At 38.7% G+C, this 26248-nt stretch overlaps 3 protein-coding genes across 3 annotated transcripts; 1 reads left to right on the top strand and 2 right to left on the bottom strand.

Annotated features, from left to right (window-relative positions):
- Window positions 1-820: 820 nt before the first annotated feature.
- On the bottom strand, window positions 821-10115 carry LOC135482440 (anti-apoptotic protein NR13-like). Its single transcript, XM_064762427.1, has 3 exons — window positions 9982-10115; window positions 7766-9349; window positions 821-6859 (listed from the first exon to the last, which is right to left on the bottom strand). Exons 2-3 carry the CDS (start codon window positions 8384-8386, stop codon window positions 6731-6733), a joined length of 750 nt encoding a protein of 249 aa, XP_064618497.1. The 5' UTR covers window positions 8387-9349; window positions 9982-10115; the 3' UTR covers window positions 821-6730.
- An 8906-nt stretch (window positions 10116-19021) lies between these two features.
- Window positions 19022-24659, bottom strand: LOC135482438 (protein phosphatase PTC7 homolog). The gene is made up of 6 exons (XM_064762425.1): window positions 24312-24659; window positions 23695-23874; window positions 22318-22516; window positions 21661-21784; window positions 21213-21342; window positions 19022-20405 (listed from the first exon to the last, which is right to left on the bottom strand). Exons 1-6 carry the CDS (start codon window positions 24544-24546, stop codon window positions 20347-20349), a joined length of 927 nt encoding a protein of 308 aa, XP_064618495.1. The 5' UTR covers window positions 24547-24659; the 3' UTR covers window positions 19022-20346.
- A 25-nt stretch (window positions 24660-24684) lies between these two features.
- On the top strand, window positions 24685-26210 carry LOC135482439 (sigma intracellular receptor 2-like). Its single transcript, XM_064762426.1, has 3 exons — window positions 24685-24857; window positions 25238-25382; window positions 25640-26210. Exons 1-3 carry the CDS (start codon window positions 24738-24740, stop codon window positions 25888-25890), a joined length of 516 nt encoding a protein of 171 aa, XP_064618496.1. The 5' UTR covers window positions 24685-24737; the 3' UTR covers window positions 25891-26210.
- The last annotated feature ends 38 nt before the right edge of the window (window positions 26211-26248 follow it).

The following is a 26248-nucleotide window of genomic DNA, read 5'->3' as shown; positions in this document are numbered from 1 at the left end:
GGGTAAAACATTGGTTCATCAAGTAGGTCAATGTTTTTTTCATGTTTATAGGATAGGGGAGTGGTGGGCCGAAGCCATTGCTAGGATTACCTACTAACACTGTTAGTGTTAGGACTTTGCAACATATTGGATTTTGACCAGGTCGTTTTATTGAACCTCGTTGACGTCGGGTTTGGGGTGGCCGATGGAATGATTCAGAGGCGTAAGTTTGTTCCCGGATCGAAGTACATGTACATTGTACTTGTCAGTGACCAGTGTTAGGCGGGCGGTGTGTCATGGTGGTGACGAAGTCCAGGCGATAAAACTGTTAGGTGGGCTATTAACAGGGCAAGTTCTGATGAATATTTACAATCAACTTAATGTGGGCTTACACCAGAACTTGCATTAAGGCTAATATGACCCCGCAAAATACAACATGTATTTGAGCACATGCACTTGTAGCGGCATAATTATGTACCCTCTGGAAAAACTGTCCCACCATATACATGAACTGTATTGCGACGGATTAAGGTCTAGTTCTAACGAGACAAAAGCCATCAATATCTCAGTGATTATAAGCGCATACATCATGACATGCAGAAAATCTTGGTTTTGGTCGCACATATCAGAAAGTCACTCACAAAGTGATGTGTCAATCTGTTTTTCAGTGTTCCCAAACAATGAGGGGCAACACTCAGAAACAGAAACACTCACAAACATTACAGTGTCATTGTGTATTGTTTTGTGCCGCTCCGAGGATACCGATTCAGCGTAAAGATTTCGAAATCAACTGGAACATACATGATATAACACTTATCAATAAAGAAACAACCAAGCAGAATATGAAACATGTATATTTTTTATTTTCAGAAGTTTTTGGTGATCCCAGCTTTGCCCCCAGGTTCATGCATTTTACAGCACTTTCACAATACAACAGAGAACTAATATAGAAGTATAGTGAAAGACAGAGAAAACAGTACTCCGCAAAATAATCCAAACCGTGAAATGAAATCTACAGAAATTACGTTGCTAATTTAATTAAAATCTAACTTATCATTTTTTAATATCAATTTGAAGTGGTTTCAGAAATGATAGGATTAAAGCATGTCAGAAATCAAAATGAATACATCATTATTACCCGAACTTTTTTATATATTGTTCCGAATTTTACCGCTTGATATCAAGAAGAAGAAAGATGATAATTTACTGTTGAATGTGATGTGTTCTATTTATGTTTAGGAGCAAACAAGCCGAAATGAGCCCATGAATCGTAATGAGGAATTATTCACATAAGGATGAAATATATCACCGGATAGATTAACTGGTAAATATGTTCATAGCGATTGTGCGGTATATGATGATGACAACAATATTTTCTCCCAGAAGATGTATTGAAATACATAGAAGATGTCTGTGGTGAAAGAGACATGGGAAAGAACAGCTAACACTGTCATGAATATCACACAGCTGAGCTTTTACCTACCTTTCTCTTGAATTGACTGGATGACTACGAAATGTCTGACCACCAAATAAAGTAGGCCTACAAGCATGACGGAAGATTTATGTATTTATCATATATCTCTTGGAATGGTAGATGAGGACTAGGTAATTCTACACTCTGGACGCAGTGGTACTGCCCTTGTACTTCATGAGAAATATGATGACAAATTGGGCTGCATCCAGAGCCTAGGGAGTTCATACAGGTGTGTGGGCATGAAAAACCACCTGCACAAAACTCATCATATTCGATGTGTACAAGGTAGGCTGTGCAGTTGGGAAAGCGTTTAATGTACAAAAAACCCCAACAGACTGTGTAGGTAGTGAACTAATTGGAATCTCCACTCACTTTGCAGTGCTTTCAATCCAAACAGACCTCAAGATATTCAGACAAATATACCCCAAGATCCAGCGATCCAGTTCATACACGAACAACCTACCCAAATATGCGGGAGAATTGGCACATCACCAAAAATGTTCAATAGGCATATTCAGGGTTCATGAATAAAGCTCAATGTGGCCTGATCTTATATTGCATATCAATATGCATACCTACGTTGTATAACTCTTAACAGCCTATTCTCGCATGTATGACTCGGTGCTTATCACAAAGCAATTCTATAGGCATGACTAGACCTTGTATGAGGCCTGATGTGATAGGCTTGCATAAACCCAAGAATTATTAACTGGTTTCTCACACTCTTTGACAATAAGGGTGCAACAAACATTTCACAGAAAACCTGATTCAACCAAGTCAATGATGATAACAATACTGGTATTGATAACCGCTTTCCAGAAGTTTCATACTTGTATTTCCAATGTAGGTCAGACATCTGTAGCCAAAGACAAACAAGGATCAGGAGACCCAGGGATTTCCCAATCTTGTGTTGATGTGCACTGGGTCAGATTCCAGGAAGTCAGGTTGTAGTCCTTTGTTCATACTTGCCCTGGATCATGTGCTAAAATCACAGCTATTCCCAGCAAAAACTACAGGAAGGCCTCATAAAAATGATGAATATTTTTAGTAAATGAACCCATGTCGGTACCAAAGCAGGAAATGAGGCCTTATGAGGTTGAATCACAAGACGTTATATATAGCCTACGCGCATGTTAGGACTGAATCTTAAGCCTGCACCACACGGTGAAAATTTGCGTGATGCAAGTGACACGCGTGCATGTTGCGACAGGCAAATTCTCACTGTCTCACTGTCCATAATACTTCTCATAGGATTTGACAGTTCCCGGGCGCTGCCATTTTGGTATCATGTGACTGACCTATAAATCATGTGACCGATCTGCTTGTTGTGATTCGTCGAACTCGTGCAACATTGCTGCAGGTAGCCCCCACACGGTGATTAACTTCCTCGCGTGTCGAGAAAATATCAAACATGCTAGATCGGCTGCGTCTCGACACGCGAGGAAGATACGCAGCAAAAAACGACCCCACACAGTGAGAATTTGCCTGTCGCAACGTGCACGCGTGTCACTTGCATCACGCAAATTTCACCGTGTGGTGCGGGCTTTAGATTGTTAGTAGGCCTACAGTACTGCCTAGTTTAGCTGCCCTCAAAACCCAGGAGAAGCATTTGATAGCACTACCATGCATAAATGACATATGATAGGTGGTCCAGTGCCTTGATTCCACTGTGCCGTGCCACTGCACTTATCTACCCCACCAGGATCTTTATGAGTTTCTGGCATAAGTTTTGAATTGAAACTGACCGTCAAGCCCACTTGAAGAAATTACTGGTTTCTCATATATGGTCTTTAGGGCCGCAAGCAATATGCAAGTCAATTACACTTCGGCCTTCTAAGGAAAGGGTAACGATAAAAGCTTTCTGAACATCTTATCAATAAACAAACCTAAAAAAACCCAACCACATTACATCTCTTCTGCAGCAAGATAACATTATTTCAAGATGATATATAATTTTTATTTAATACTACTTATCTGAAATATAATTAGATGGTCAATTTCTACACAGTGTGAATTCACTTCAAATTCAAGAGTAAAAGTAAAATAATCAAACAATTTCGAAATAGGAATTTATATCAGTTTTGCACGGTTAATCTTGCTTACCACTACAGCTTCTTTCATTGTAAAAAGGCTCTACAATGAAATAAGCTTTTTTTTCTCTCAGTACACACAACTAGCATCACATCTTTGAAAAATTAACATCAAGAAAGAGTACAAACAAAATCTAATGCATTTACTGCACTTTTGTCAATTTTAGTTATATGTGAAGTGCGATGATAAATAATTCTGTAAAAATATTATACTAAATTAGCATTACATTGTACCAACCACAAATGCAGTCCAAGCAGTCCTTCTGGAACTGGCACTTCACAGTAACACGAGACACATTTTCCTTCATACATGTATATGCTGATGTAGAAGGCCTAAAACATTGAGAAGTGAAATAAAAATATGTCAGCTAAGAAGGAAAAGGAGCCTTTTGTTGTGTGAAGCTTTACACTGATAGACAATATGAACTTGGGGACTAAGACAGGCACGACCCTCGTACGACATAATCCACTGAAATGTTGAGGTGCTATCTCTATTCAGTCGAATGAATTTAAAACTATCACAACTACCACAACAATCTTACAACATCAAAATAATCTATTTTGTTCGAGGCAATTCTTTTACAAGCACATCAAGTCTGCAAGTTAAACTTTTTACAAGTATGCACAAATTGGGTGATATTTTTTTAAGTGACTAGGCTAGTAATATTTACAAGTATAGTTACGATGAAACACATCTCGCCTTGCAAGAATGGTTTTGACCAGGCTTTCAAAAATAAAATCAGGCATATGTCCAGTACCAAAAGAAACCAACTCACAAGCTGCTGTAAGAGTTTGCTTGTCTTGAGAGCTAACTATCATCATGAATTTCACTATATTTTCATTGTCTTTTTTCAAGGTACGGTACGAATAGTAAACACTAGCCTTTAGTTTATTCTTGCCAGTACATGTTGATGTAATTCCCGAAAATGCTGGTTGAACTTACACCATTCTCCATAAAACAATCACAGTTCATATTGTCTTCATTCTCCATACACTGCTTGTAATATTACAAAAATTGATAATATATTTAATCAATGCCCATTTATTATCTTGCACCACGATTGATGTTCAGCCTGCTTTGTACTACATCTGTATATACCGGTACCAACTAGACTGATTGACTACTATAATTTTATATGGTCAACTTCCTAGGTGCACTATATTGGAAAGAACATGAAATAGGGTTGTTGATACTTTACAAATCCCTGTTGATAGCTAAGTCACGAAGTGCGGTGAGTATATTTGATATGTGTTTAAGTCCCATGCGAACACTATTGCAATTGGGAAACACAAAGCATCTCTAAACACACTGAACCTGCCCCCCTTCCCCAGATTATTGTTACCCTCATTTTGTACCGAGAGTCATAAAGCCACAGTTTCAGACATACCCAACTGTCACATGCACAATCATGACTAATTTTGGTAATTACAGCTGTTGGCAGTCATTTGGTTCATATCAGCAAAATCACAATAAAAATATCCAGGGTTACGGTCAGTATCAAAACCTATTCTTATTTGAATAACTCAAAAGATCCTGGTGGTGATTCAAATGCAAACTCAATGATCACAATATTATTCACGACGACAATGGGAATTTTGTACATGCACGCCTTACACTTACTTACAGTGCATGCAGATAGATAGGGTGTAGAGCAATGTTACATGTACTTTAGATCTAGCTGAAGAAGGTATTTAAAAATTGTTATCTCCAAAAACACACAAAAAACTTCATTGCATTTCCAATCCTTTTTCAATGAAGACTGATGAAATCGGGTAGATTATTCACTGCATGGCCTTGTTTGAATATATTTTTATCAAAACTTCCTGTTCTAACAAAAGAGATGGCCTGGTTGATCCAGGAAGATGCATGACCCAGATCCCGGGATTTATAGAACAGGAAAGTGAGAATATGTCCAAATTTAGATTTTTAGTTAGATCATGCCATGTTTTTTAAAGAAATGCAAATATATTTTGAAATACCCAACACTGCTAAGTCCCCAGTCGTTTTTGGTTTGAATGGACATATCTCTCATGAATTAGATTTCAAGGCTAGACTTGTTCAGAAATCCTCTAAAACAAAAAAAACTCATATGCTGCCTACATCGAGAAATATCACTGAAAGTTTTAAATTAAACACCATGAATTCACAAAAGCACACTTAAGGATCAGCAAACGCAAGACTTATTTAATTGAAAAAAGGACCAAAACTACAGAATGGTTGAGGTGACATAGTTTACACCAAATATTCTTGAAAATGAGTTTTCACAACGAACTAACAGTAACACCAAAAAAATATCGTTTTTACTTTCACTTCCACCGATGTGAACTGCATTTCAATGTATCAACTTAGGTACTACCAGAACTGAATTTTCCATTTAAAATTGCAAAAGCTGCACATACTTTTGATATTTTAATAAATATTTCTTGCCATCTGCATGAGATCCCTAACCGTTCTCCTCTTCATTTTCATTCATTTTAGAGCCGAAAGTTTACCTGAAGTCATTGTAGTCTTGACTACAGGTGAAATTTTCCATTAAGAATTAGATTTCTGAAAGTTACAACAGCTTTCATTCTTGTTGCCCCAGTGAAGGAGATGACACAGACATTTTCAGGTTCGCAGACAGTATGTACTTTTAATTTCTTTGGAGTGACTGACAAAACGTTCCTGTCATTATGCACAGAGGTTTGTACCGCATCATCTCATTCGATGAAGGCCTCAAGTTCATGAGCAGAGGTCAACTATAGCACCTTACTTCAATATGAATACAAGTTCTCACCCACTTTGAATTTCTTTCAAAAGAATGAAAGCGGCCTGAATACAATAATGTATACATGACACTAATTTAACTAATAAATGCACATTCTTATATAAAGTTCAAAGTCCAAATTCAAGGAGGGCAATAATAGGTTACAGTTGAAACTCAAAGTTCATTGTAGTACAGATTAAAACTGAAATAATGTAGAATATCAATTTAACATTTACTTTCTATGCAGAAGTATAATCTTCAAAAGACAAGGAAATCAGATCTGCTTGTTCATATCACATCATATTCTGTATCCTGAAAATGAATCGCTGCCATATTTCTTTTCATTCATCAACCAAAATCTTGGTAGACACTCCAGTTTCAAATGCAAAAGTAAGTTGACCTCTCCTCCAAAACTCAAAAGTCATAAGCACCAACAATCACTATGACTTTCCCACCATGAAAGTTGCCAGAGCACCAGCACCTAGTCCCATCGCCGTGAACACAAGGCCTCGCCACATCTTATCCTCTAGAGAGTCCTTTGACTCGGGGAAGTAATCACAAAATGCATCCTGGAAAGAAACAAAGTTTGGAAAAATATGAATGTACTGTCAAAAGTTTCAGTTAATTAATTGTATTTGATCTGAATGTATCACAAATGAAAAACTGACTTATTGTACATGTATGAAGTTCCTGGATAAATGTACATAATATTTTAAAATATTAGTACTAACGTTTCATACATATGTACATTGTGAAATTTGTTGCACCTTTATACACATGAATTCGAACGAATACATAAACTTTTAAAAGTCATTATTATGCCGATACGAGCAGCATATCATACATGTATGTTCTAAAAATTTGTATTGTGTTAGCAGTGTCAATATTAAGGGGCAGGTTAATCTAAAATTTGAGACAGTTTATGATTATTTCTCAACACTATTCATAAGGATTATGGACTGAATTAATTTTGCCCATCCTATGAACTTATCACTGTCACTGTCACAGGGCCATTTTCTTAGAATATTTGAGTCAGCCGATTGTCAAAAGCTATTGCATGAAAGGTCAGGGGACAGTAGGTCAGTAAGGCTATTGTGCCAGGAATTTGATTTATTTCTAACAATGCCGTTCCCACAATGCAAGCCATAGCAAGGACCTTTCCCACAGAACCAAACTATTAAAGTGTGACCATCAATATCCAACTATGCCCAATAATTCAAACTGTTCGGACAATGTGGGCTAGATTATTTATATTAACATGATTAAGAATATCAGCCAATTATGACCACCTAGCAAAAAGTGCAGAAATGAGAACGATTGAATTTTGAATCAAACAACAATTTAGGGGGACAATTTAGGAGAACTTCATCACGAGAAAAGACAACCCTGAAGAAGAATGTACAGAGAATGAGTGGTATGAAATCAAAAGATGATTTTAAATCGGGAAAGAGGACTGATCAACCAAGGACACTTACCCAACCCCCATGTTCATTTATCCAATGCCCAAGTTTGGATGCAACATAATCCCCAACGAAACATGCTATCTTGTCCACAAATTCTGGAGACATTCCATTTTTCACACTATAATCCCCTAATCGCGATCCAAAAGCATATACAGCTACGACACGTCCCCAGTTTACTTGTTCATCAATAAATATTTCTTCAAAAACACTGGTAAAAGTCATCTGGGCATTAGCTTCTGTTATTTGTAATTTATTCACCATACTACCAAAGAGAATGTTGTGTCTTTCTGAAATTTCTGCGACTGTGCGCCGCATTGTTTTAGCATATTTGTTACACGGTTTACAATTTCTCGTGCGTGCCACATGATGTACAACGTCTTTTGCCAACTCCCTGGCAGTATATTTCACATTTTCAGGTAGTCCTTCGTCTGTATTTCCATTTAAAGCACTTGTTTGAACAGCGGCTTCTGATGTTTTAGACTGCGACCGACCAATATGGCCGGCGTCGACATCATGGATTCTTCCATTCTGCTTCTGCGATTTTCCACCGTTAAAAATTTGTTTTTGTTGCGAATTATTCCCATGATATCCACCCTGTGTGGCCATTCCTGCCAACCATGGCATGTTAGTCATTCCCAACCTTGAACACAAGAATAAGGGATTCGGAATATAACCGAATATGTTTGCAAAAAGTACGAAAATTCGAAGCCTTTTCAGTCTAGTCGAACGATCCTCCCTGCTCGATGAGTGAGTCCGTAAGCAAAGAGCCTTTGTACACGAGTTCGTTCAATACCATTTACGATAATCTCTCTATGACGTCACTATAATGTGGTATTCCAGTTCTATTTTTAGTGGGTATTTTCCTTCAGTGAGGCCCATGATAGGCTGGTACGGACGTCGCCGGGAAGTGAGAGAACATTCGGGAAAAATGTTATTTAGCAAATGTTACTCTAAAAAGATATAGGTTTTTGAATAAACTGAACAGTAAAAAGTACTAACGGAAGAGCTCCTCTAAATCCGAACCTGATTATCGCAATCAGTAGGTCCTCTCTCATCATGTGATGAAACATAGACAACATTTTCCTGGTATTTGCATGTGAATCATATCAGCATAGATTAGAGGATCTATATAATCTTTTTGATCAATGATCATCACTCAACTGGTTATGAAATGTTTCGGTCAGGTAGGGCCTATGTCAGAATGACAAGAAATATCAAAAGTAAGAGTTATACAATGTATTCGGCTCGCTTACACATATTTTTGAAATCATCATCCATTTATGATTTCTTTCCATCTGAGTATTAAGATTTCATTTGTCATCCAATAAAGTATACACTTCTCCTTCATGGGAGGGAGGAAGCTGGTCTACTGCGTCCGGAGCATAGTTTAAGCCTCAGCTTAAGCATTTCGTGACAGTCATGTACTCACAAAATAAAAATCATCGCATTTTTTCCTCAAATTGTGGAAGAGAAAACATCTAATTGATGGTGCGATGGTGCGATAGTGTAGGCCTTTCATTCTGCCCGAGAGCCTTCATCTTCATCGATTTCTTGAGAGAGGTAGAAAAAGCCCAAAGGCATTGCTGCTATCGATTTCTGAAAGCAAAAAAAAGGATTAGTTCCGGTTCTTGTCAATCAAAAGTGCCGAACTCTGCATTCCACTTAAGAAATAAGCCAATCAGATGGCTCTTCTTTCACCCCGGAAATAAAAACTAACGCGGTTCCGAGCATCATATTGAGTGTTCCTAGGTTCAGTTATGATTTTTCTTACCATTCGAATATCCGTAATATTTCGAGATCGCTAAATCCCAATAGTGGTGACGCAAACGCATGAGAGTCAGGATGTTCGAATATGGGTCTCTCTCGGCCAAAGTGCGGGGACAAAATAGTTGAACGTTCATTAAAACCTCCATCCTACTCAGCTAAAGAGCAAGGACGCACCACGACTTTAGCGGTCGGCGAGGGTGGGACAACTAACGGAGGTCTCCGAAAAAGACGAAAAGATGTGTTCTACCCCCCCCCCCCCCCACCACCAACGCTGTAGTTACGTCGCTGCTAATCGCGCCGAATATACCATTGGGTGAAAATATGAGATAACTGTTTTTTAATTAGTAAGGAATGAACACAAATCCAGTTCGCCACCCAGTAAAACAATACTGAGATTAGAAGATAGAGTTGTTTTCAGTTGTACGAGGAATCGGGAAAATATTTAAAAATCGACGGCCTACCCCAGGACCGGTACCGATTAAGTAATCAACGACTCCGGTCGGTCGATGATTACTTCGTATAGCTCTTCAGAAGGGTTGAGAAACCTGCCTATATATGTCCATCGTCGCGTTTGACTTAGAAAGTCAATGTTCGTGTAGTTATCGTTTCACCCATCACAAGTTTTCCCGCTCTGATGCGATTAGTCAGTCGTTCCCGCCAATTTTTCATTGCGCCATGGGCAATATCGATATATACGACCGCAGCGATATCTATCCATTAACAAACGTACCACAGACGCACGAATGTACCAGTCTACTGGTCTATAGGAGGCCGGTGCACTGCGTCCGGAGTGTACTGTTCATGCATCGGCAGTCGTCGCATCCTGAGGAAATCTGAGGGTTTCCACATCCTGGCACCATTTGTTTTTAATATATACTCATCCTCCTCGATATTTTTACTACGACCATGCAGCTGATACGACGTAGGAGTAAAAAAAACTCTCAGGGTGGGGTTTCCACTGATCAGGGATTTTCCGTCTACGGTTTAGAGCACTACACTCCGGACGCAGTGGACCCGTCTCGTCTTGTCTTAGAGTAATCAACCTAAAGGGAGCAAGTAGAGGAATGACGGTCAAGATGATGAAATGGACTGCATTAGAGCCTATACCGCACCTGAGCAAGGGATGTACGAGTTGGCGTCTGAGCCGAGAGATGCTAACATAAGCAGGGGAATTGGCACCGAAGGAGAATTAGCTGCGTCGGTGACAGAGTCGCTTGCTCGGAAGCTGGACAGATTATAAGTCAGTCGACCCACGAAAAGTACACTCCGGACAATGATCCGGACTCGTTCCTTACCTTTGAAGGAGACCCAATTATAGGATGACGCAGTTGGCATATTCCATTTGAATGATGTAACCAGATGAAATGAGGAAATAAATCCAAGTGACAGGTTAATGGACTTCCCTGGGAGTCTAACGAAAATTTGTTGTTCGCGCATGCTCTTAGCTGAGCTAACTGTGTGGCGCAAACGAGATGTAAACTCCCAGGGAGTTGTTATTCCTCCTTCATTATGAAGGGCGAGGCTGGCCCACTGCGTCCGGGGTGTAACGAAATGAGGCAAATCTGACCGCCGAATCCACAGAGGAAGCAACCAAAAAGTGCGACAGGAACTTGAAAACATCGTGTGCGGTCGAATGCAACTCCATGCCGATCTACCGGCGTTGTGCATGCGTTATACGTCCTTCAAAAGGGTGACCTTCACCGCCGGTAAGACGGCAATGCCGAAGTGACGACAATTCTTCGGTCGTAGAACGTCCCACCGCCGTCCCCTCCGGACGCATGCAGAGGAAAACGAAATATATAGTATAAAGTAAATATTTTGAAAGAGAGACCTTGCAATCGCACTGGACTGTGACTATGGGCCTAATCGAACTTACCGAATCCCTCGCCTCTTTCTGGGCCGGTTCATTCCCGGGCTCATTCCATCCGTTCTATCACAAGATGGCGCCGGGTGACATGGCTATTGGAGCATCGGAACTGAAACAAGAACAGGTGATTTTCCCAACATTTCTCTCCATGCCATGCTGCCATCTGTCCATGATAAAGAACTCTAATAAAAGCGCGGGAAAATGTTATCTCGCCTCCAGGTGAAGGTTATTAACGAAAACTATTGATTTTCAATTGGAAATTGGATGGAAAATGAATTAACATATTCTAGGAACGAGCTAGTTCCGTGTTGAGCGGGCGGGAAAACCTCTTGCTTAGTCATGTGGGCACACAATGGCAATGACAAAATCGAAACTAAAACGTCACCATTTATTTATAGATATGTATATTATCAGTATTTCACGCATATTCTGCATACACCGTAGGCTGAGTGCCTAACTATAGGGCTTCCCAAGATAAAATTCCGAATTAATCGAAACATTTTCGTCTTCAAACGCAGTATTTTAGAATCTTTTAGCAGAAGAGAACAAGACATGGCGAGCGGACGCACCTACGCAAGAGCAGTTTCAGTTTCATCAGGAACAGTAAGAAGCGAGCGCCCACGAATATTAAACAGTAAGTTTGGCCTATTTCTTTAATTAAAAAAAACCCCTGATTCTATACCTACTGCTGGAGCTGGTAAATAGAGACATGTGCGACCGTGTAGGCAATTTTGGCGGGAAACGGGTCACTTGGGGTTGCGGGTGGATGTGTAAGTGGAGTCCACAGCATCCAAACTGCAAACTACCCTTACAGTTAGCTTTTTGGTCCCACAATAATAATAATGTCCAAGCCTTACAGCGATTATTCACTTAGCGAACTATTCTAAGCGCTTCCGAAATAAAAATGACATGAGGTTGTTGTCGTCCGTCGTTACCGGGGTTATTGCGACCATGCATTGCCTGTACCTATACTTTCCACGGGTTTATTTCATTTGAGTCTGTAGACACTGCCTTTCCCCTTTCCGGCGGAAGTCCAACCCCAGGTATCTACCTGGGCCTCTCTGTCATATGGACATAAGAAGATACTTTTATTGTGCATAATTCTATCACGATGATGAAAATCGGTTAGGAGTTGTCAAAACGATCAGTTACTGTCAGTACTGTGCAAACGGTCAAGAGCTGTTAAGACTGTCAATGGCAACGATACTTTCCTGTCGAAGATTGTGACTGCTCCTGGCTGAATTTACAGCAGCATACGACAAGAATGATAAATAGCCTCTGAATGCCCCCCCCTATTCCAGGGTTGTGACATCCTGCAGCCCAGGAGGGCTTTGCTAAACAAGAACTAGACACTGAAGTTAAAAGCTTGGTTCATCTCTAGGCTTTTTAAGTGGGATGATGTACCTTTGTTCACAGGTTTAAATTACCTCATTCTTGGACCCAATGTGCACATGTGCAGTGACCACATTGTAAAGACTAAACCACTAAATGCATAAATAACTTTGTGTAAAAACCTTGGTCAGTACGACACCCCCTCTATTAATTTGACCACCACCTCTCTATCAAGGACAGCATTTGACAGTCGAAAGGGTGTCCTTAATAGAGAGGTTCTACTGTTCATGCCAAAAAATGTAATCTGTCATTCTAAACTCTTGTCCTAAAAAGCTGGACACCTTTCTGAGAAAGTTTAGCACCTAAGTCTTGTAAGGGGTTCACATGTACAATACATACCCCCTTTGATGTCACATCAACGTTTATACATTATGTGTAGTTTTCATTCTGATTATCTGTATTGATAATGGTACATTTTGTAAGGCCTAAAAGCCTTTCATATCAGCTGAATTCATACATTTTCTTAGGCCCATAGATTCTAATGTATTGAAATGAATATTGTTTCCTGATATTTTTGATCACCTTGAGTCATATCATATCATGCATATATTTACAAGGAAAATAGTGAGGTGCTCTATTTATGTGATATACCTCTTGCCCTAGTCATAGTCATAGTGAGGTGCTCTATTTATGTGATATACCTCTTGCCCTAGTCATAGTCATAGTCATTTTGGGTGTTTTCCAGAGTTAAGTGTTTGAACAAAAGTTTGATTTAGCAATATCAAAATATATAAGGTGAAGTTTAGACACATACTTATAGTGAGTGACCTCTTGCCCTATTAATAGATAGCGATAATGACATTTTATGGTTTTACCACATTCAAAAGTTTGAACAAAAGTTAGTTTTGTTAATATCGACAAGCTTTTATATGCATATATTTATCATATAGATGTAGTGATACATTGTATATGTATATATATACATCTTGGCCTATTAATAGTAATAGGGTCATTTTAGGTGTTTTCCAAAGTCAAAAGATTGAACAAAAGTTGGATTAGGTAATACAACAAGTATCACCAATGTAATTTGTGTTTGATAATATGCTATTATTGTCACTGGGTTTTTAAAAAACTTTCCATTAAATATTTTTGTTGGACTTTTGTTCTCTATATTTTTATAATTACTTAGAGTATATATCTTGATCCTATATCTTTCCAGGACAGAAGTCAGCTGTGATGTTGAAAAGTCCACCTGTATCAAGTCCTTCCATACAAACACCACCAAGAATTATGAGCAATCCCCTGAAGTTCCCTACACTGGCCAGAGAGAGTCAAACCAACATGAGTGCTGCAGGCGGTGACATTCAGGTGCAAGTTTCATCACCAGTAGTCAAATTGTCCAGCAAATTGCCGGATGTTCACGCCAGGGCCATCAAGAACACTGGATATTGCTTACGCCTCGTCGGTGATTGGTACAGTGGAAGGAAACCAAAGCGAAACGAACTTCGAGAACTGTTCATTCGTCGTCTGGAGGAGTAGCATTTACAAAAATGTACCATCAGCTGGGGGAGCTGGCGTGTGATGATGGAAGGTGCTCAGATGTGGAACTCTGCTCGAAATACGTCCACTTCAAAGGCAGCAAAAGGAAGCCGGAAACTCTACTCTGCTTCGTGATAGATGACATCTTTTGATGTGGTGCCAGTGATAAAACGCACACAATTCTCTATCAAAACGGGACCAACCAATTCTCTATTTAGAGGGACCACTATTTGCATATGTGATCAGTTTGTCACAAACTGAGGATGTTGGTTCTCCGATCTTTACAAAAGTGCCTGTTGCCTCAGGGACACTTTTGTTTTCTCTTGGAGTCAGATAGGCCATTCGAGGAGACTTTCAGCTCAACTGACTCTGCAAATTGATCATGATTGATCAGCTTAGCAAATGACCACCTGGCATAGGAGTGACTTGGATCAAAGAGTGCATGCAGGGTGACAATCCCAGAATGAGGTATTAATCTTAGAATTGATCTGTTTTGGACCAAAACAATTCCATTCGAAATTTCGAACAAATCTGTATTGAAATACCAAGTAACAGGTTTAATATCATAGACAGTTCTTCAAACTTCCTTTTAAAATCTCCCTGTGAATTGACGGGATTTCTAAATAATAGAACACTTCAGGCAACCATCCCTTTCACAGAAATAAGGGGGTTAACAGAACTTGCTTTATGAAAAGTGTCGGTTATGAACCTCCATAAATATATATACATTATCGAGTAAGATTGACTTTGAAATGTCTATGATGACTGGTTTTATTCTTCTGTGAACTACTTAGCTGGCTTTATCTGAGGTCTCTTAAACTACAGTAATTCACCACAGATTATGGTGCTTGTGGTGTGTGTCATGGCACCCTACCAGGATCAAACCAAGAAAGAGGAGTTTTGGGCAAAATGTACAATAAAGGTCATACGGTTTTGAAATGTCATGGTTCAACCATAATACTGTACTTAAAGATATCTTGTGCACTGTTTGTACTTGTCATATCATGTCGATCCATTGTGTGTCTGTATTTTAAAAATGTTGTTCATATACAAGGCTATAAATGTAGATCTCCTTTAAATTAGGTCTGCTTGACAATCTATGCAAAACTTAGAAAACATCTTGGTATATCAAACAGTGCACAAAAAGGAACAAAACAGAAAGAAACTCCTTGTACATTATGTTATTCACGAGTATTTTACTGCGTTTTGACTGCTGATTTTGTAGAATTATGTTAGAAAATATCTTAAGCACGCACAAAATGAAAACAAAATTAACCTAATTCCTGACTAAGAGCTTGGTCAGGACAACAAAGCACAGCAGATCTTCCACTATCCATGTATTGAAGAAATAATACTTATGTGACTCATGACACAAAATCGGGAAGTAAGTCGCCAAACCTATAGTATTGAGCAATCACGGACAAAATAAAATTAGATCAGTTTTTGGTCCACTTTCAGATTGTTACAATTAAGAACACCATACCTTAGTATCACGCCAGTCAATTTGGCAAAATTACAATTTTAAGTATATTTTAAGGCAATAGTAAAAAAAATCGATTTCTGAAACAATGTTGGCAAAACCTTGTCGTTTTCTCAAAACATATTGATCCCTGGTTCCAGATGTGAGTTGTATCAAATGTAGCTTATTATCTGAGCCATGTGGTAAGACATATAATGTGACTTGCCACCGATTTTGTTGTAATGGGTCACATGTTTCAACAACTTTTGAGCTGCGGCACCAGTTCGAATCAAAACATAAAATCAAAATACAAATTATGTAATGCTTTCGAAAACCTGCTCAACTAAAATGTTGTGGATTTTCTTGGGAAGCATGCAAAGGGACAGCTAGTCCTTGGGGGGAAAAATACTACATACAAACAAAAATTGCTTAAAGTTTGTATTAAAAGTGTATTTGGGAGTTTTTGATATAGTGATGTAATCTCTAGTGCGGTGAGCACTCCCAGTCCGAGTATTTATGTGCCTTGCATCGTTGTTGTGTGATGAAGATTTTCCGTAGTTTGCTCTGTCGTGTCTGTACATGTTGTAAGTTAAATACTCTTTTTAGTAGGCTTTATTTATTGTAACTGTACATCATTTTCAATTTGTATCATTTTATAGTAACCATCAGTGTGACAGTATCGGTTGGCACAATTGAAATCCTAGACTTAAACAATAGTAGTATTATACTAAACGTTTTCCAGATAAAGCACACAATAAGCTTTCAAGAACTTCACAATTTGATCAAAGTCGCACTCCAATGGGTGATATGAATAAAGACTAGGAAATGCTTTTACTTAAAACTTTATGTACATTTACACTAGGCATTTCTGTACAAAATAGAAGTAAAAGCATTTACTAGTGTTTATTCATATCACCCACTTGTCTCAGAAAACTAGATGTCTGAGATTGTCTTCCAAAGCAAAATGCTTGACAAATGATGTTTATACTGATAGGTCTTCATTGCTTTGTGGCATGTTCTCAGTACAATTAGGTTGGGCTTACATACGATTTACATATGATTCACTGTTCACTTGTAACGAATACTTTGATAATTAGGCTTGAAACATGACTTGAATAAAATGAGGGTAACACACAACCATCACTTTCTTGGGACCAACGTTTTATAGTGCTGAACCAACTTCCATTTCTTCACATTTTTTTATATATTTTTTTATGCATTGATCTCATGTGTTCATATTAAAATGCATTTGTTATCATTCCATTTTAGTCTGTAGCACTTAGATTATTTTTTATCTAAAAGTGATTGTGGCAAAGCCATGACAGAAATTGCTCAAATAAATGTAAAATTGTGTGAAAGTTCTTCTTATTTGTCTTTTTCTAAAATGATTGTCGCATGATAGAATTGCTTTATCAGTTCTTTTTCAGAAAAAGCAAAAATCAAACAAACTAAAACGAAGGGTGAAACAGAATATGAAACAAGTTGGATCTGAAATCAACCATTTTTGATGTTTTTGTAGGAAAGAGTAATTGCTTTGTCTTAAAATGTCACATAACTCCAACATTAACCAAAATACTCATTGGCGCAAAATGAGAAAAGGCCTACATTTTTATTTAAACATGGTCAGACAATTTAGTACATTTTCCGGCTATGTGACTAAGACCAAACGTGAAAGAACAATGACCAATCATTGGTCACCTTGGATAGAAGCCAAGCTGGTTAGTCACCCTGTTGCTATGACAACTGATGTACTCATAAATGTACATATCACATAAGGATGTATTTGCTTGCTTATCAACATTGGCAATATACAGTATTGTCCTCTATTGGCAGTATAGTAGTACTACATTCACTCTCACAATATTATGACCTGAGACAATATAGAGTACATGGTTGTGGCTTCTCAAATTTAAAGAGCTAGTTGATTGGAACTGCAGTGCTTTTGACTCCCAAGAGTCCCAGAGAGCATCTAAAACAACCAGCGGATTTTAGGTCGCATATGGCTACTGTGGGCATACTTGTCGATTCCCACCAAAACTACCAACTGATCAACGAAGGCTGCCATTTACATAATTTGACACCACAAGATGATATATCACATAATATAGCTCTTAGATGCAAGTGCTTGAGAAAACAATCTTTATCAATGCCTGTATACTAGATGAATTTTGTAACCTACTAAAAATCATTACAATGTGGAGGAGTCCCGATGAGTGCGACATATAAAATCTCATGAGCATATCTATTAAAATCTATGACCTATACGCTCCTTGGGGAATTTCATAATAAGGTCGATTTCATAAGAATAGCAGGTATTCTTAGAAATTTTCCACTTGACTTTTTCCTTTGGGATTACCAGCTTGAAAGTGTCAGGGCGCTCTTTCAAAAGGGTGACATATGACATTAAAAATAGGTCAGACTTCTTGTGACAATTAATCAAAGGGATTCACCATTTGAATTTACTGGTATCTAAGGAAAAAAGAAATGCACTTACACTAGATGACGTAGTGCAGTTATCATGAAAAATTTACTTGTATATCTGTACACACAGTGGCAATGTTGAAAGTTATATTCAGTATATGTTACGCAATTAGACATTTTCAAAATCAACTACAATTCAAACGACGTTGCCCTATAAAATACAATTGACAAATTATAGGGCAGTATAGCACAGTGGAAGAGCATAGGCATTATGATTGAGTGGTTGTGGGTTTGACACCAAGCCAAGTCACTACTGGTCAAGTTCAAGTTCTTTGTTTCAGCTCATTGAAACCCCAAATTCATTTCTGCACAGACCAGGATAATAATCCTACCCAGTTAACGGTCCTGTGAAGGATTCCAACTTTCAGACCAAGAAAGGACTAATATCTGAAGCAAGTCTGTTAACTCACAAAACAAACAAGACTTCTTGATAATGACATTTACATTATTTTTTTATTTATTTTATACACTGAACTTCCAGTTATATTACACTAAACATGCATTGTTTCTACATTGGCACATCATCTTTAAGAATCCCTTCGTTCAGTCATACCTGCATGCATGTTCCATTCACACAAAAAATCATGTGATCACAACCCCCCCAAATTTCCATATTCATGCAGTACCACCAAGCTAGATTTGAAAAATTGGTTGTTTATTTCGTTAATATAAACAACCACTTAAATTGTCTGAAGAATGAACATATGCCATTAGTGCACACACACTAGTACATTATTATTAAACAGGCAAAACCTAACTAGAAATTATTTGTTAAAAAAAATATTTGATTTTGCTGCATCAATTTATTTCCATAGCTTCCCTAAGTAGGACTGTGGGTGTGAATGATGTTCTGGAACATTTTACATTGGTAGTTTTACACAAATAAACAAAAATTTATAAACTTACATCAAGTACATGTACTTTCTTACATGTACATGCTTACATGTATAGTTATTGAGATCATTCCCCTGAATTGCTGCAGTACTATTTCTTAAACAACCCTCAAGAAAAAATAACAAACACATTAAATTCTACCCTGGAAGTCTCTAGTTCAACTAGAGGCACAAAATACACACAGGCCTGTTTCTGATCGGGTAATGCTGCTGTGAGCGCTCTGCCTCTGTCACTGTACTGAGACAAAGGGACCAGCACAAAGAACCCTGCCACCTTCGGGCCATCAGAAACAGATCAAAGTTTTTTCTACTTCAACTACATAACACACAAAATCTCCATTGTCATCACACAAAGTTACAAAATTTATAAAAAATTACTACTCTGTACATCAGAGTGCCTAACACACACCATCATGCAAGTAATTCTCACTCACTCCCTTCAATATTTACACTTGCTTACATCTAATATACATTTACAAACTACTGAACACTTATCTATTATTGGTCAAAACTAAAGAAAGCGACTTTGTGTCCAACATGGTACACACACAGTTCTCCACAGGGTTTTATCAACGTGAGGTGGTATCCTTGATATTCAAGAAGTTTTGCCACTGTGCAACACAAGGTGGGGTGGCCAATAATTTAAGGTAGGGTGGCCCCATAGAAACCCTTTATGAAATCTAGAGCAAGGTAGGGTGGTAAGCTGCCAAGGTAGGGTAGACTGCCCTGACAAATGGCCTCGTGGAGAACACCGTACACAGTCATGGGAACTTTCAAAACAAGTTTGATTTAACAAATTTTCATCTCAAATAGCTGCCCCACCCCCTCTTACCAGCTCGCCTGGATGATTTGACAGATGTTGTGACCCATATACAGAAATAACATCAAAATAGCTATCAGGTGTCCTAGTTTAACACCTTGGTGTATTTTCTGAAAACACTTTTACGGAGTTACACAGACAAGATAAATACTAGCACAAGAAACTAAAGAATATTTTACAAATTTTGGCTTTATGGAAAATTTGGCAACCACAGTATTTCAGATGAGCCTGTAGTGAGTGAACATCTGTTGAATTGTTATGATGATATTTTATGCGCAAAACTCATATTCCTAGTAAAGAAAGTGACTCCCCAAACATTCAAACCTGGTTAGATAAAGGCAGCAAAGCTCTCTTTGAAGATAAAAGAAGTATGATCCTAACAGCAAAAAACTTGCTTTAAAATCGAATTCTCTTCCTCTAGGAGTTGAACGGTTGTTAAGACTCTTGTTCTTCTACACGGGCTAGTAGTACCGTGATATCATCGGGCTTACCACCTGAAAGAAATGAAGCAAGACGATAACCATTTAACACCTTCAGCGCCAAACTAGATCTACGTAGATCTACGTGGCCCAAATCCCCCTCCCATTTGAGCGGGTTATCGGAGTCTCATGGACTTCACGAAAGAACTACGCCATCGCCATCTTCAGGGTAAGGTAGGAACTGAAAAGAACTGGCCATCATGAAAGAACTACGCCATCGCCATCTTCAGGGTAACGTAGGAACTGAAAAGACCTGGACTTCATGAAAGAACTACGCCATCGCCATCGCCATCTTCAGGGCACGGTAGGAACTGAAAATACCGTTTGGTCTGAAAATACAGTTTGGTCTTTTCAGTTCCTACCTTGCCCTGAAGATGGCGATGGTGTAGTTCTTTCACGAAGTCCATGAGACTCCGATAACCAGCTCGAAGAGGGGGGATTTGGGCAATGCCAATGTTGATACTTTCATTGGTAATGGTGAGATGGTGAAGCTGTCCACCTGTTAAATCGGGGCAATCAAACAAAACATATGTACATGTATCATGTATAAAACGAAACTCAAAATAACCAATAACCTGACACAGGTCGAATAAAGGGCAAGGTAAAGGTTTAACTGGCACTAAGGATTTACACATAAGGAGAGCAACAATTTACCTTGTAGTGCTTTAGTCTCCGAGATCACATCCTGATAATCTCAGACCATTTCACTTGATACATACTTACTCCCTTGGAAACATGCATAAGGAGAAGTCGTGTTGTAGGCCCTGTTTGCAAGAGGATGCTGAGATCACAACTCAACTTAGAAATCGACCATGAACTTACCTACACATTCTATACCATGTTCACATGCAGACAGAGCAAACGGTGACATACACTCTGGATCAAAAGCTACTTGTAAAGCCTTTTTAACTAAGGAATTAGCTATCTGTTGTATACATTCCATAGAGGTTCCCTGAAATAAAGCAGAAATTGAATAAAGTACATGTATATGCATTCAAGGCTTCACATGATGACCCTTGTAACTTTTATTTCAAACTGTATTGTAAAATTGAGTAGAACTCGGTACTGTTATCACAATTCAGAAGCCTGATTGCTGTTGTGAATTCAGATACAAATACTTCATACACCAAGTTTCAACAAGTTTCATACATGATAACTGCACTACAGCATTGTCTAGAACTGCATTTCTATTTTCCTGACCCATTGTTGAACACAAATAGCGTAAGAAAATTCTTTTCTGAGGCTCTCAGTGAAATAACAAGCCAAATACCTTCAGATCTTGTAACTGATCGAGTATCATATCATCAGAAAGATTATCAAAAAGACCATCCGTTCCCAGCAGGATAATATCACCTATCTGGACCCCGAAAGACGTCCTCTGAGCTGCCTCGGGACTGAAAAGAAACACAAAACAAAATATGCACGTTGAGATTTGAAAATGTAGGCCATTTCAATAGGAACTACTGACACTGACCTCACATCAAGCTATTGATTTTAAGGATTGAGGTCTAGTTGCCAAACAGGCAGTCTTCCAAGTAGAGTGGGTCATCTTTTTCCTGAACCATTTGGTCATGGGTTGTATGTTGCGATATGAAACCACTCATCCAAATTCCAATGCATTTTTCGGGAAAAAGGTGAAATATGTGATTGCCAGTTGTGCAACCTTACTACACGAAGAAGTTGCCTGCCTTGAAATATGGTGGTCTTTGGCTACAGAACCACAGCTAAAATTTAACCCAGCATATCCAGCAGGTTTTTTACTTCATTAAACACCTTTTTAGGTACTCAATGAAAATAGGCAGTCAAAACTGACTTCCAGTACTGACTATTTCCATTTTAAGTTACAGGGAAATTGCATCTCATCATCTCTGGGTCGACTAAAGAATTTTTAGCTGCTGTAATTTCCGTAATCTGTGTTACCTCTTACCTATCACTTAATACTCGTCCACGATGTGTAGGAGGTGCCACGCTCAGCTGGAACGGAGTATTGAAGTAATGTTGTTGTTCCTCAGATCTATGAATAACTTGGCCATTCCTTACAATAAGGAAGCCACTGTCACCTAAGTTGGCGGTGTAGACGGTCTTTTCCTCTTGATTGAGTGAAACCAGGCACGCCGTGCAGCTTCCTGGAAGACAATGTGAAACCATATTGACGAAGAGTATCGAAAACCTTACTGGAGTTGTCTTCTTCTCGATAGATGGCTGGCTTTTTACCTTTGGCCATATTGTATCACCAATTTCTCAGGCAACTGGAAATCACCATGACACAGACAGGGTTTCTACCAGGATTTATTCTGAGGGTATGTTTTGGAGTGGGAGAGGCAAAGTTTTTTTTCAAATTTTAGACCAACACCCAACGTACGTAGCTTTCCCCTAAGCTGAGACCCTGCTAAATGTAACAGGCGACTAACATATTCAAACTTTCTACCATTTGTTCATGCATTCCAATTATGAATTTCCATGAACCGGTACGCGGTATTCTAAATGACTTTCATACCTGATAACCTTTAAATCATGGTAAACTCCAGCTGCCTGAGGAATTTTTAATTATATTTTGACGATTTTAAAATGGCAAATGGTGGTCATACTATAGGTATTTTTGCAATTCATTCATTGTATGGCATTAGCACTAGCATACGCTGTACAACGGCCTAGTTACATATATTTTATTTGTAATAGCTTTATTCCTTTTCTAAAGATTTTTAAAAAAATTTGTCAACCGATTTGTATAGAGCTGAATTATTCATAAATTTTTAAAATTTTGTATAAAACATTTTTATAAATTTCCATCGAGAGTTCCATTCGGAGAACTCTCCATACCAGAATGTACTGTAGAGTGTACATTTGACCACCATATTCTAAAAGCAAGCAAATCTACTGAATATTTCTATGTTTACATGTAGATTTAATACCTGGCATAAACACAGTGAATAAATGATTTTAAATCTCATAATCTTACTGAACTAACAATGTCTGACCACACAAGATATTGAATACTATGCAAATCCCCATGCACCTTGGGGAATAAACATATGTTACAATGCTACACTGTATTATTAACTGTCCCCAAAATCGTTGGGGGTTCCAGTCTGTTTTATTCAATCTCAAGGCCTTATATTTGTTATTATTGATACCAAGTTTCAGCCAAGTTGCATGCTTTATAACTGCACCACAGCTTTGTGTACATCAATTTTCCTGAGCCATCTCTCAGTTGAAATTAAAAGTTAAAATACAATGACCAAAGAATGCCTTGAATCAAACTTGGTCCATTCAAATTATTTATTACATTGTATCTTATTCTTACCTATCAGAGATTCCTTGTTCTCCAATATTTCACTATAGCTGGCTGCCAAAAGTTCTGCTGGTGCTTGAGGACGGAAATGGCCCCGATTGACCATGCGTTCACATGTTTGCATAAGCTTACTGGAGAACTCGGAGGGATCCACTCCATATGACCGCCAGCCTCCGACACCATCAGCAACGCCTAGAAATAGGGGGATGAAATATACAGGCCGAGGTAAAGGAAATCTGGTTTGATCATGCAGGCCTTTAGTACAAAACAGTCAAGGAAGTAACTTTCTTGACAGAACTGACAATCCAGTAAACCGTACCCGATGTTCAATCAAGTTGTGAGTTAAGTCAGACACAGTGCAGGAACTTTCTTGAGCAGACAAAACACAAATGCAATAAAAAAAGGTTGCGTGAGCCCCTTATTGCAATACATATAGGAGCAAATCAGGTTCACTGTCTAACATACGGGTCATGCTTAGGTAAAGAGGGCATACAAGAACATGACAGGGGCCAAAACAAAACCACGTGGCCCAATGTTTGTAAACAAATCCAGTGACCTCGGAATGACCTCGTTTGTTTTTTGATGAAAACTCCCTAATTTCAGGTGCAATCTTGTAAAAATCAACACACCTAGAATGTCCGATAACTTGTGCTTCGCAATGAAGCAAGCATCATCACCGAAAGACCACTTTTTCAGCACTTCAGCGGGAGAATGCGAATGGTTCCCGTAGCCTGAAGCCGCCGTAACTAGGTGCAAACTGCGTTCACGTCCAGTTCTATTTTTCCAGGGTAGGGAAAGTTCACTGGTTATGACAGTCACTAGAGTCCGGGAAAGACATCTCCCGTATTGTACAACTGATTGCATGACACTTATGTCACAGTCTGGCTACTTTTTGACTTCACATCGTCCCGGAAAGCACCTAAAAACTTCACCGAGTCCACTCCAACTCACAACACTCCGATGGCCACCGCCATATTGCTTTCGTGACATAAGACGCACGTGCTCAACCTCGTTCCCAACTCCTAATCGTCGAGAATTCCAGGGAGCAAAATAAAATGGGTGTGATTAGATCACTTTTAGACTGGCTTTTTGCAATCTACTTCATCACACATATCCCTATTGCCATTTTCTTTGATTCACAGATGTTACTGCCGTCATGGTTATACCCTGAAGTGGTAAATATCTCTCTAGAACTAGCTCTTTTTGCAACAATGTATACCCTTGGTCTTAGATCAACTAGACCTCGTCCTCATCCAATGTAAATGTACTGTACAGCTCACAGCACAACTAAAGCCGAAGACAGGGCAGGCACAACCTTCTTCAGTTGCCATAATGTCTTCTGCTAATCACCAACAGTGGGTGACGTCAAATGTCACAACAATGTCAGTGGTGTCCCACAACATCATTATCAGAAATACTCTATTGTTGCATTAGAATTGCCCCAATCTAAAACTTGGGACTTAAAGACAATGTCACATCCTCGCATCTGACACATCCCTTTGACATTACATTACAAGAGGTGCGAATAGGACTGATAAATCCTTCTGTGTTTCAGGCAAGGAACACAGTTCTGTGGTATAGCAAGGAATATAAAGACCCTATGGTTGTGGCTGCTCCAGTATGGTTTAAGTCCTTCATAGTTTGTGAGATCACCATGCAACTTCCTTTCTTCTTTTTTGGAGCTTATGCTTTCGTCAAAGGTGAGAAAGTTCCAAGACAAAATCATGGAAACATTTTTGAAGAAATTTCAATGTAATGCTGATCAGTTTTCCACTTTGGAGGAAATGGAGATGTTTTAAGGAACAATATCTCTATACCCAAAGTGAATGTACATTTGTAGATTGTTTGGTCATAGCCTGGGCACATCTCTACAATATTCTTTTAAAAATCAGACAGTTTGATCTTGAAATTCAATAGAAGCATCTTTTAATAGATTTGGTCATTTTTTGTTTTTCAGGAGGTTGTCGGTGGATCCGCACTCCCCTCCTGATCTACGCTAGCCACGTCGTCACAACAATGCTGCCCATAATGGCACATATTATGCTCCACGACTTCAGCAAGGATGAGCCAAAGTTACCTGGACCAAGTTCATTAGAGGACAGACTCGTGGTTTTAGCCATCTACTCTGCATATTTCATTATTCCTGTTATGATGATTCTGAGAATGCTCTTGGATAAGGAATATTGTGGAAAGCAGAAATCCGAGTGACATTGAGAGAGGCCTTAAGCTCCTTAACTTAGTGATTTATATTGATTTTCAATGTGATATCTATGACCATGTCCATGCGGTTTGAAGACTACCATCCTATATCAGGATGGATTGTGATTATAATCAGGGAAATTTGAACATGGCAGCTGTATATTCTTGATGGTTTTCCATCTCCATGCATGCTCAGGATGTTAAAACAAACGGTCCACAACATTGTCCAATGATACACAGATATGAAATAATCCTCATGACAACTAAAGCACTTAAAATATGGTTCGTCTCAGATACCATTAATAACCTCCATCAGGCAGGCTTTGAGTAAGATTACTAAGAGTCAAAATAAATTTTATATCAAGTA

The sequence above is a fragment of the Lineus longissimus genome, chromosome 2 (assembly GCF_910592395.1).
Source record: "Lineus longissimus chromosome 2, tnLinLong1.2, whole genome shotgun sequence".
NCBI lineage: Eukaryota > Metazoa > Nemertea > Pilidiophora > Heteronemertea > Lineidae > Lineus > Lineus longissimus.
This window is presented reverse-complemented; position numbering and strand designations above follow the sequence as displayed.

Coding starts and splice junctions, on each gene's coding strand:
- LOC135482438 (XM_064762425.1), bottom strand. CDS start 24,546: ATGCAATCAGTTGTACAATACGGGAGATGTCTTTCCCGGACTCTAGTG. Junction 21,343..21,660: donor ATCAGTTACAAGATCTGAAG/GTATTTGGCTTG, acceptor GCTTTATTTCAG/GGAACCTCTATGGAATGTAT. Junction 20,406..21,212: donor ACATGGTATAGAATGTGTAG/GTAAGTTCATGG, acceptor CATTTCTTTCAG/GTGGTAAGCCCGATGATATC.
- LOC135482440 (XM_064762427.1), bottom strand. CDS start 8,386: ATGACTAACATGCCATGGTTGGCAGGAATGGCCACACAGGGTGGATAT. Junction 6,860..7,765: donor TAAATGAACATGGGGGTTGG/GTAAGTGTCCTT, acceptor GTTTCTTTCCAG/GATGCATTTTGTGATTACTT.
- LOC135482439 (XM_064762426.1), top strand. CDS start 24,738: ATGGGTGTGATTAGATCACTTTTAGACTGGCTTTTTGCAATCTACTTC. Junction 24,858..25,237: donor CATGGTTATACCCTGAAGTG/GTAAATATCTCT, acceptor TCTGTGTTTCAG/GCAAGGAACACAGTTCTGTG. Junction 25,383..25,639: donor AGCTTATGCTTTCGTCAAAG/GTGAGAAAGTTC, acceptor TTTGTTTTTCAG/GAGGTTGTCGGTGGATCCGC.